Below are 12,445 nucleotides of genomic sequence, written 5' to 3'. Positions count from 1 at the left end.
TGTTGATAAGTTAACATTGCTCTTTTTCCAATAATTCTTCCCGGCTGTATGTAATAACACTTAAGACTTTCTGGGCTAACAATGTAAGAAATAATACATAAAAAAACAAATTACTGCATAGTTTCCTAAGGACGTGAAGCGAGCTGACCATCTCTTGCTCTTTTCGACTCCCCAACCCTGTTCCAGCAGCTACCCAGTGCTTCATTTGGGAAATGTGAAGTCTGTTCGGAAACATCGATAGTAACATGTTTTCACAACATAACATATTTCATTACACTGTTGACAGCCCTTCTCTCTGCGCTGGAGAAAGGAATGAAGGAGAGAGGAGGAGATAGAAGCACATGGTGGTGAGATATTCTGTAGCTAAAGGTAATGTGTCAGCTTATTGATTATGAAAATATAAAAAATGCCCTCTTACTATGCTATTCAAAATCAAATACAAATGCACTGTAATTGTAGGCTAACTTTGGAAGCCGCCCTGCACAATCAATGAACCAACAGCATCGCCTATGTTCTCTCCCAGACTCATTGATAGAAATGTTGGAGCGTAGCATTAGGTAACCAGTCCATCCAGTATGCATAAAACAGTCCACACTCAAAGGCGATGACTAGAATTTGTCGAATTTTGGAGTATAGGCTAAACCAATTATGTACCAAAGACATCTTAAATCTGTGTTTCTTTCTGCCGTGGGTAATATGCGGTAGGCTATTAGGCTATGTATTGTGTAATGGCACAATCATTATTTTAATTCCGTTTTTTTTGGGGGGGGGGGCTTGGGGTCAAATATGGGCCTATGCGTATGGATAAGCTGTAATATGCGTATGGTTGTTTTGAATTAATCTTCACCTTAGAAAGCACTGTCCATTTCGTTGTTTGGATTTTAAAAAACATCCACAACGACCATGTTTTCCACTCAGTTTCAACCTGTTGTTAAACTTGTTTCTTCAAATTGATCATCAGAGTGAAGTGAGTTTTTAAATCATCATACTGTTTTGATGAAGTGTTTGATGTGATCTTCGGTTGTATTTGCATTGATGTCAGGGTGGTTAGAGGGACAATAGAGCCCTGAGTACCAGGCCATTAGCGACCTGACGATTGTTAGCAAGTTGGGTACTACCAACACATGTCCAGAGTAGCCTATTCCAACTGTGAGGGAGCATTTAATGAGAATCATATTTTGGTGCATTTAATGTGCCGGTGAAATGATCGGGAAATATTTTTTATTCATGTCAAAATACACCATGTTACTGAATTGGAAAGGGAATGAATGAGCAACGCTTAATACAAATGGATTCAATGAGCGAACTTCATCACGTGTGCCACAATGTCTTTGTTTGTACATTCTTAAGAGACCCCGAAATAATGAGTCAGAAAACTCTGATTTTGGATTCACAATAACCTCCAAACAACTAATTACTACTCCTACCTAATTATTTTGAGGCATTCAGTTTTTGTATTTTTATTTTTTAGTAAACATATAAATAAATACTGGGACTGAGACATTAGACTTTGCAGAGGTATACATACCCTGAAAATATATGTCCTTAGATTGGGATCGGCTTTAAGATGGCCAAGATGGCTCATATCAAGGTGTTTCAAGTGTGATGACAGAGAAGACACTATACCCCCCAACCTCGTCAATAAGCACAGGGTGTGTTCCACATATGCACAGTCTGTACAGAGTGTTATATAATGTTAATGTGATTGCTGAGATATTAAACACTTAAATAGTCCAGATATTAAACACTACGTGTGAGTCCCAAATGGCACCCTATTCCCTATACGGAACCATTTGGGACGCAGATGATATTAAACTCCCCTGGTATTGTAAAGATTTGATCATTTTTACAGACCTGTGTAGAAACTGTGTGTCTGGATGCACCCCACATGTCACACCATGATCCACTACTTATAGGTACACCCAAAGCATCATGGGTAAATCTACATGCCAACTCATGGCTTTGTGCAAACTCAGGACTTAGACAGTGCTCCTAGCGTCAGCACCTTATTAACAAACACAAACAAGGGAGGGAGGGGGAAGAGAAGGATGGGAGAAAAGGAGGTGTAAGGAAAATTCCTTCAGGAGACAAACAACTCACAAGTTTCTCGGTTGTGCCGACTCACACCGCTCTTGCCTGCTCGTGACGCACCTGCTCCTCGACTCGCCGCATGCACCGGGAGCTTTCAACCAGCTGGGGAAATTAAGATAAATTATACGTCCCCCTCCCTCGCTCACTCTCTCTTACATTCCATCCCTCTATCCCTCCTTCTTTTATCACATGTTTATGTTAACACTAGGGCACCACCGCTAGGGCGCGTGTGTGTGTGTGACTGTGTGTGTGTCTGCATGCACATGTGCCTTTGTGCGTTGCTTGATGTGTGTATTTGTAGCTATGTGTTTGTGCCTTTGTCTGGCCGTATGCTTTGATTGATGTGTATGTGTTTATTCATTAGTGTCTGTTTTCTTCAGGTTCGGGGACGGCTACACTGTGATCGTGAGGGTGGGTGGCTCACCCCCCGCTCTGGGCCCCGTGGAGGAGTTTGTCCACGAGACCTTTCCGGGTAGCGTACTGAAGGAGAAGCACCACAACACTCTGCAGTACCAGCTCCCCCTCAGCAAGGGCGCTCTGGTCAGCATCTTCAGCCAGTTCACCACTCATCAGCAGAGGCTGGGTGTGGAGGACTACTCTGTCTCCCAGACCACTTTGGATCAGGTAACCAGATTAACCCTTCATTCAGTCGTTTTTCTGGGTGAGGACCATAGAGATACTATAGTGTTTCTATGGTATTTTATTTTATTATGTTGTGGGGACACACAGGGCATTTTCTTCCTTCCCTGCACTAACATTGCTGAGTCAACAAATCAAGTTGTATGGCCGGTGAGGGCAAATCTGATCCTGGAGTTGCCCATCCCTTTTATGGCAATGAAGGCATATATTATCTATACAACACATTTCCTTTAAGACTTGTACACTGAATGCTGTTAGTCTTGCTGTTGAATGTCAACTGCCTCACCTCACGTTTCCAATTGGATGTGTGAAGCTTGAGATCGGATGTAATCAAGCCTCTGAGAGGAGAGTGTGCCTCACCCTCAATGATGAACATTAGCACAGCAGTGGAGGGGTCTGGGTAGACTAGAGCACCTTAAGAGGGCCCAGCAAAGGTCACCTGTCCACTCATCCTTGGGGAGAAAAGGAGGGGAAAGAAGGCCTGCCTAGATAAAAACATCCCTCAGCCTGAGAGCCTCTCGAAAGCACCTGCCAGGAGAGGAAAGAAAAAAGAAAGAAAAGAATGAGATAGAGATAAAATAATAAAGAAAAGAAGAATGAAAGAAAGAGAGAAAGAAAGAAAACAAGAGAAAAACAACATGTTCGCCAATGCAGCTATGGAGCATATTTACCAGATCACAGCGTAAATAAAAAATCACACGCAGGCTATAAGGTCACTGCACTAAAACACAAAGGGGGTAAAAAAACACCTATGGGGCCGGAGACCAGACAGTCACCTTTCAGCTGGTGATTTATTGAGGAGAGCTCTGACCTACAGGGTTCTATTTTCGGCTGGTGTTAAGACGGCACTAGTGTCAAATGCACGTTAGTTTGCAACTTCGTCATGTAAAAACTGACGCACTGGCATTTTCCAGCCCTAATGCCAGGTTTTTAATTTACCTGTCTTATCAGCTCGCTGGCGCACAGATGGGCAGGGTGGAAATATTTGAGGAGTGTCATTAAAAACATGATCCAAAGTGCTAATTTCAGGAAGCGCTGATAGGGATATTTAAGACCAACCAAAAGCTGCTTTTAGCGGTAACGCAGTTGGTTATGGAATGAATTTGACAGCGGAAACTCAGCCTATCCAGCTGTGATGCACACTGCCCATATGCGCATGGAACAATATTAGCCAAATGTGCTTTGGGTGCCTGTATACTTTGTATTTATAAACATAAACTGTTTTCCCCATTTAATTGTATTTGGTTAGAAACCAAGCATAGCCTCCCCTCCTCTCAATGAAGTTATATATATATTTTTCTGACCAATGCAATCGCGAAGTAGTCGACTGTCGATAAAGGGTTTGGCTCCTAAGACTGCTAGGAAATCAATCTTAATCACCAAAGCTATATTCAAATATCCAGTTTGAAAGGAGTAAAACAGCTGACATACCCTTTTTATCTATGCATTGTAGGCAAGCACACATGATTTTAGCCCCGCAGGTCCCGTATTGGATGTGCGTAAAACCCCCTCCATGATTTAGGCTAAGTGCCCATGCCCATGATGAAACGAGAGATGAGAACCTTTGTGAAAACAGGTGAACCTCGTATTTAGAAGTGATCTGTAACCTGTAAAAATTGCTTGTTTTCCGTTTCATATTTTCAAAACCCGAGCACTCCCTTAGACCTGCTATAACGAAGGCTGGTTCAACAGCAATGCGTGTATTTCGTAACATTTTATTACAACCGAACTTATTAGAATGATTCACGTTCCTGGTTTTATGGTGACAACGTCCGTGGCGTGCTTGCAATGGAACTTCTGGAGTGTGTGAATGCGATCGGTAAGATCTGTAAGATGTTTCCGAGTAGGTTCATAAAACACAGGCCTATTTAGGAGCAGTATAACGGTGAGTGGACATTCTCCCTTTCTATTTATATTGGATCTTTGTCCAGCTACTGTGAAAAGTTAGGATGTGCGTAAAACCCTCCATAGTCTGCGTTGTTTTAGTATTATATGACCACAGGGAGAAATGAAGGTGCCTGTAAGTGTGACAGCCTATTTAAAACAAGTTTTGTTTAGTTTAGAATTATTCGTTCTCTTTTTAGACCTTATCAATAATTAAGTTAATCTTGCTTATTGACAATGTTTGGCTTGTCCACGCTCAGCCATAATGCAATTTATAGTAGGCCTTGCCCTTATATCATTGTAAATGCTATTGAAGCAATGCAATTACTTAGACCAATGTGGACTGCAAATGGGTTCAAATTAATGTATTTAGGAAAGATAGGTCTACATTTTGTTATTTTGTTCCTGTAAGCCATTTAACAAACTATAACAGACTAACATTGGGATTTGAGTTGATTCCATGGCAATACATAGAACTTGAAACAACCACAAGTTCTGATTGGCCAGTGAGGGGTCATGCCTCGACACACCCACAACTTGTTTATTCATCAAAACCCAGCCCTTATGCACCAACTCCAGCAAGTGCCCCGGTAATTGTAAAAATAGCAGAAAATGTTTCTGACACACCCCTGAACCTACAGCTAAGATTGACCATTGCTGTAGGTTTGTTAAAATAGACCCCAACCTGTAAGATCTGGCTCACACTACAATTCATATTGATCCGGCTCTAAGGCTGAGGCATTCATGCCTTTATTGAAAGAACGGTTCCGTGTCCGAAATGTGTCTTGCCTACAACTTACTAAAACAACCTAGTGGCCTTGTCTGAAATCTGTCTCGCTTGCTACTTACTAAAACTACATACTAATCGTACTACATACTATTTAGAATGTGCTGTTTAGTAAAAACTAATACAGTAAGCAACAAATTTCAGCATGCTAGTCTCATCCTATTGAGAATGTGTCATCTAATGCACAGTTGTGTTGATTCCCTCCATTCCTTCATTTTGGTACAGAGCTCCTCTCAGCTGATTATCAGCAGTTGTCATGACGACTCTCTTCCTCAATATTGTGCAGTGAGTTCTAGTAGAAGAAAAGCAGAAATTAGTATGACATTCTGGCTTTTAAAGCATACAACATTTTCGGACCGAGTTTGGGAAACCCTGATCAAATGCACATTTGCGTTGTTTTCCGCCATTTGTTCATTGTTTCTCTATAACTAAGTATACACAAATTGAAAATACACAATCAACTTGAGCACTAGACATTTTCAGAGGTACGGTATCTTCCCCTTTATGGAAAACAAAGGGCTACCTAGTGTCTGAGAATGAGTAGTAAACACTGATGCGGCTTCTATGTCCCTTATACATGGACAGCTAAGTGTCACCTCAATTTCTACTGTTCGTCCCTGAAGTAAAGTAATTTTTTTGCACCACACACTACAGAGAGCATTTCAAAGACAACGGAACAAACTAGCATATAGGAACAAACTAGCATATAGCTGACGTGGACTGGGGTGGCCTGTATTTAAAACGTGCACTGTGGCGCGTGTGGCGCACTGGGACTCCACCGCCATGGCAGCGAGGTTAATTGAGCGCCTCTGAGTCCTTCTTGCCACGCGTCGGCGGCCATCTAATAAACACCCAAATGCCATAGTTAATACCCATACCCATCTGTTATTAACTAAATGTCAGTCACAAGCACCGGAGCATGAAGTCTAAGTTATAATAAACTAATGCTTAGAAGATTAGAGGTGATTGGAGAAATATGTTTGTAGTGAGTACAGTGGGAGAAGAGATGTTAATACTGCATGTGGCGTATGAAATGCTAGTATTTGAAAACATTACATGCACAGTTGCACACATCCAATGCCTTTGAGCAGATTGCGGGATATCAAATATATTCACTAAATGTCACGTTCCTGGCCTATTTTCTGTTGTTTTGTATGTGTTAGTCGGTCAGGGCGTGAGTGTGGGTGGGCATTTCTATGTTTTGTGTTTCTATGTTTAGGTCTTGTAATCAGCCTTATATGGTTCTCAATCAGAGACAGGTGTTTGACGTTTTCCTCTGATTGAGAACCATATATAGGTTGGCTGTTCACACTGTTTGTTTGTGGGTGATTGTCTCCTGTGTCTTTCGTGTCTGTGTATGTGCACCACACGGGACTGTTATGGCTGTTCGTTCGTTTGATGTAGTCTGTTCCTGTTCGTGAGTTCTGCGTGTAGTTATGTAAGTTCCATGTTCAGGTTTCGTCTACGTCGTTTTCTTAATTTGTAATTTTCCAAGTGTTTTCGTGTTCGTGTTCGTCTTTCAATAAATTACATTATGTCATCATACCTCGCTGCGTATTGGTCCTCCGATCCTTCTCTCCTCTCCTCGTCTGAGGAGGAGGAAGATCTAGAACGTCGTTACACTAAAGGATAAGACTATGTAGCATAGTGCAATCTCTGCTCTCATGTGGGTTATTGGTGACAACATTTTGACCACTTACGTAGCTCTGCTATATGGAATGCTCTATATGCGTTCACAAACAATACATTATTTCCAACTTTGACAAATACACAGTAGTCAACCTAGAATTGTGTTCCAGTATGTGTTCCGGGTATTATATAGTTTGCGCAGAGAACATTATAGTATATAATGTAACATTATAGTATATAATTCTCTAGGATAGGTGGGACGGTAGCATCCCACTTGGCCAAAATCCAGAAAAATGTAGTGCGCCAAATTCAAAAATATTACTATAAAAATCAAACTTTCATTAAATCACACATGTAAGATACCAAATTAAAGTTACACTCGTTGTGAATCCAGCCAACATGTCAGATTTCAAAAAGGCTTTTCGGCGAAAGCATAAGATGCTATTATCTGATGATAGCACATCAGTAAACAAAGAGAGTGTAGCATATTTCAACCCTGCAGGCACAACACAAAACGCAGAAATAAAATATAAATCATGCCTTACCTTTGACGAGCTTCTTTTGTTGGCACTCCAATATGTCCCATAAACATCACAAATCGTCCTTTTGTTCAATTAATTCCGTCCATATATATCCAAAATGTCCATTTATTTGGCGCGTTTGATCCAGAAAATAACAGCTTCCAATTTGCACAACGTCACTACAAAATATCTCAATTGTTACGTGTAAACTTTGCCAAAACATTTCAAACTACTTTTGTAATACAACTGTAGGTATTTTTAAGCGTTAATAATCGATCAAATTGAAGACGGGACTATCTGTGTTCAATACAGGAAGACAACAAACTGACGCTACTTTTCGACTCATGCGCCTCTCTCAAAAAGTACACTTCAAGTGACACTCGTTCAAGATGGCCGTACTTCTTGATTACACAAAGGAATAACCTCAACCAATTTCCAAAGACTGGTGACATCCAGTGGAAGCGGGAGGAACTGCAAACAAGTCAATTAGAAATCTAGTATCCCAATGAAACCTCATTGAACAGACAGTTTAAAAAAAATCTGAATGGTTTGTCCTCGGGGTTTTGCCTGCTACATAGGTTCTGTTATACTCACAGACATGATTCAAACAGTTTTAGAAACTTCAGAGTGTTTTCTATCCAAATCTACTAATAATATGCATATCTTATATTCTGGGGATGAGTAGAAGGAAGTTGAAATTGGGCACGCTATTTATCCAATGAAAATGCTGCCCCCTATCCTAGAGAAGTTAAGTAATACTGCCTGAAAACCCAGAAATGATTGTGTGACAACTCCCAACAAGGGCTGTTCTGAGGCCTGAAGCAAATCCAAGGCCTGTGGTTGGTGGCAACCAGTGCTTCCTCTTCTTTGGCAGAGAATGGTACATCCCACTCACGTCGTTGCCAGCTAAAATGGTACTCCAGCGTTTTCTGTTCTCCATGTTAGGCTGCCAATAACTTTTTTTTGTGAGCTGTCACACCGATGGCCACTCACAGCCATTATTTCCCTTGCCTCCAGGTCCGCATCGGATAACTTTTGCATTCTGAAGTTCTTTTACATGTTTTGACCGAGTCGTTAATTCTAATCATTCTATTCATTAGACGTTGCTATGCTAAACAAATCATTGGCATGTCGGTTGCTAGCAGAGATTCAATTATGATGAGAGACAAGAACTTCATAAAATTATGATTTAATAAATATCCAATAGGTCGCACTGCGCTGAAAATTAATGAATGGAATTCCGAGTGTTTACGGTTTCCATGGTGAATTATTAGTTCCACATTTATTCTTGGGCTAGCTAGCCTACTGGCATGGGAGAGATCACAATTGTAAAATGATACATTGTTGCACAGGTCAACCCCAGAATGTTGCAAACCAAATAGTAGCGAGATTAAGAGAGATTAAGTTCATGAATTTCCTGCCTGGGCTGTAGGACAATGGAATTATGACATTAACACGTCATGGTATTTTGTTGGCCCACCACTCCCGCATATCAACCAATCAACACCCAGGATCCATACAACCCGTTTTATAAAGAGCTGTCAAACTCTGATATGGAAGGCTAAAGGCATAAGTGTTTTAAGCCTCTCAGCATTCAACCAATGGCATCTGGGGTTAAGATTCAAATAATCCCCTGATAGGTGGTTGAAGATAGGCATGGAGAAATGCATTGTTGTTGTTTTTACACTTCCTCATTCCCTCCTTAATAAGATGTCATAACGGTAATGTCACTCCCTGGCATTAGTTATCTTTGTTTTCTGTATTATTTTAGTTAGGTCAGGGTGTGACATGGGGGATGTTTGTGTGTGTTTGTCTCGTCTTGGGTGGTTGTATTGTCTCGGGAGTTTTTGTAGAGTTCATGGGGTTGTGTTCAGTGTAGGTGTTTAGGTAAGTCTATGGTTGCCTGGAATGGTTCTCAATCAGAGACAGCTGTCTATCGTTGTCTCTGATTGGGAGCCATATTTAAGGCAGCCATAGGCATTAGGTAGGTTGTGGGTAATTGTCAGTTTGACGTTAGTAGCTTGTGTCTGCACTTTCGTTTTGTAGCTTCACGGTCGTTTGTTGTTTTGTCTAGTTTGTGTTAGTGTTTGTTTTCATCTTCTAATAAAATAAGATGTATTTATATCACGCTGCGCCTTGGTCCTCTCTTTCACCTAAAGACGATCGTGACAGGTAAAGTTATAGAAAGAAGTTTTGTCAGCCATTTTTTTGTAAGGAAGCCTTCTGCATTTGCTAAACTTTAGTCTGTCAATCTCAAAATCCCCAAGAGCACAGCAGTACGGTTCTTCACAGCCCTAGTCCTCCTCAATTTAACAGGAAGTGTGTTTCAATGGGATCTAATGCCCAGGTTCCTCCTCCATTAAAGGTATCACATACCTACCGTACCGTCTGACGTTTCTCTTGAGTCTCGAACGAAGACTTTCTAGTTCCAATTAAGATGGCCGACATTATCTGAAACCGGAAAGGATCACGAAAATTGGTGGAACCCTCCCCTTTCATCTCAAATGAAACACGCCAGGCTGATTGAAAACAGAGTCCGGCCTTTATCTTTGACGCTGAAGTTAGAAGAGTGAACTTGATTCCACAAGGGATTCAGAAGATGACTGTGGAGGAGGAAGCGCTAAGGAGGGGTGGTGGAAGTTTTTTGTGTTTCTTTTCATCGTTCCTCCTTTTGTCTGTCTTTGCTGCCCAAAGGAAATAAAAGGGCACTTGTTTTATGCCTCAAAGGTGATCGTAGGCATATTGTGTGGCATTATTTTATAGGCTGTAACTGTTGAGAAAGATGTACTTCATAGGCAGCGCCTAATGGACTAGGCGGAGAAGAATAAACATCCCCTGTAAACTGTTGTTTCACTGCAGGAACAATCTCCGCTTAAGTGGCTACACTCGTTCCCTGAGATAGTATGGCGTAATATTAGTTATGTTGATCCGAGACATGGGATTTGTTATACAATCTGGCCATCCCCATTTCCTCTTAGGCCTATACATATAAAGTCACTTCATATCTTAAAATATATAGTGGCTTTCACAGGCCTTTTTGCTTTATTTCGCTTCCTTCTTTTCTTGATACTTTACCTGATGAATACAAGCTTTTACTGTTGTTTCCCCACCCCGTTACACAGACCAAGGTTAATAAAGACAATGTTGTAAATATTGTTGGGGGGGGGGGGGAATCATTATCAGGATGCCTTCGGTCTCGTTTCACAGTGGAGTGTAAAACATTTAAGGATACATTATAGAAACGTGTTTTGTTGGAATGTCATTAGAATGAACAGTTCGGATACGTTGATTGACTTTCGGTTGACATTTTTAATCATTCTGAAAACCAAACAAACTAAACTGAAACCCATTCATATGAACAGATTTGTGTGTGCATGTGACATGCAAAGCCCTCCTGCATCTACTCTTACCACCCTGTCTTCATCCCCAGGTCTTTGTCAACTTTGCCAGGTACCAACATGAGGAGGACAAACATGCTACTTATGACAACAAAGTGGACGTGTCCGACGAAATGCCAATGAAAACTCAGAACTCATCTGTCCCAGAGAGCGCCTGAGTCCCAACGTTCACCTCATATTCTATCACTGAACAGCACCTAGCGCTGTGTATCTCAGGTCTAAGCTTGTAGATAGATTTAGTTTGTTTTACTTCTGCCAGCTGGCACAATAATGTTATACTATGTTATTATGCAAATGTTAACCGTAAAAAACACATATAATGCAATTGCAGAGTGAAATAAGGGCAAGTAAATGATTGGTAAGTGATTGGTCTACCTGCTTCATCAATGTATAGATTTTGTCCATGCAGTTATTTTTGGGGATTGCTTTATTATGATGAAAAACAGACACACTTAATCGTAGTGTGGTGTGGTGAAACACAGATTTTCCTCAGACCTTGTCATGCCAAATGACATGACTAGGAAACAGCTCTTCCTCAAAGGTCAACACATGCTACTATGTTGCCCCTCGACATTCTCTTACGATTGTTGTTGCAATTGTTTCACTAGCTACTGATGAAACGTTTAATACTTCCCATTTCGCACCCTATTCCCTATATAGTGCACTACTTTTGACCAGATCCCTATCAGTCCTCCAGGACCATACTGTGGATATTTTCATGTTATCCTCTCCTTCATTCCAAAATTAGAATGGCATGCCCCACTTCGCAAAATATGCATTGAGTGCGATAGAGTCGAGAGCCTTACACTGTGTACTTGCAGGATAAAGTGTGCATTCAATATTGCCTATCCTCTGTCTCAGGATCTCTGTAGAGCTGTAAAGATATATTTGCATTTGTACTGTTTACGTTCGATAAAACCCATGTAGATATGCGTATAATACAACTATGTTGGGAGAAAATACAGGTAGATATTTTTTAACAATGGTGAAACCACACCAAGCACTTTGTCAGTTTGCCTACATTACTTTGCAGGTATGTGTGTGTTTACCTCATGAGCACTAGGGTTCACTTTGAGAGCTCAATGTAATTTGTATGCCGTTCAATGTCCCCCGCATTACTATCTTGTTCATTGCAAAGAATAAGGAATCCTATTTGTATTGAATATTGCTTTATGCCAGGACAGATTATTAAACATTTGCACAAATTGTCATGCGAGTTGAATTTGTGACTCCTTTGCTTTATATGCTCCGGGATTCATTAGGCCGTGTTCAATAGTCACTTTGAGCGACTTGAGAGATATGTGGCAGCCACTTTCAATATCTCACTCTGCTGCCTCAATAAGTGCATCGTTCTTTCGTTCTTTGTGTAACTCTCCCCTTCGTTCTTTTATAAGCCTTCAATTGTAGTCTATCTTTGTTGTCACTCACGTGTGTAGCACTTCAGCTTTGACATAGAACTCCGCAAATTGTGTGATGGTGAGTCATTTATTTACAGC

The 12,445-nt window shown here is 40.9% G+C and overlaps 1 protein-coding gene across 1 annotated transcript in view; it reads left to right on the top strand.

Moving 5' to 3' along the window:
* LOC139534553 (phospholipid-transporting ATPase ABCA1-like) overlaps positions 1 to 12,160 on the top strand; it is a 292,873-nt gene extending 280,713 nt beyond the window's left edge. The window contains exons 49-50 of the mRNA XM_071333760.1: positions 2,472 to 2,715; positions 10,982 to 12,160. Coding sequence (XP_071189861.1) covers positions 2,472 to 2,715; positions 10,982 to 11,107 — 370 coding nt within the window. The 3' untranslated portion in view covers positions 11,108 to 12,160. The remainder of the gene's footprint in view (positions 1 to 2,471; positions 2,716 to 10,981) is intronic.
* The last annotated feature ends 285 nt before the right edge of the window (positions 12,161 to 12,445 follow it).

Source organism: Salvelinus alpinus, chromosome 11, assembly GCF_045679555.1.
Source record: "Salvelinus alpinus chromosome 11, SLU_Salpinus.1, whole genome shotgun sequence".
In the NCBI taxonomy this organism is placed as follows: Eukaryota; Metazoa; Chordata; class Actinopteri; order Salmoniformes; family Salmonidae; genus Salvelinus; species Salvelinus alpinus.
The sequence above is the reverse complement of the archived record's forward strand: the minus strand, read 5'-3'. Positions and strand labels throughout refer to the sequence as shown.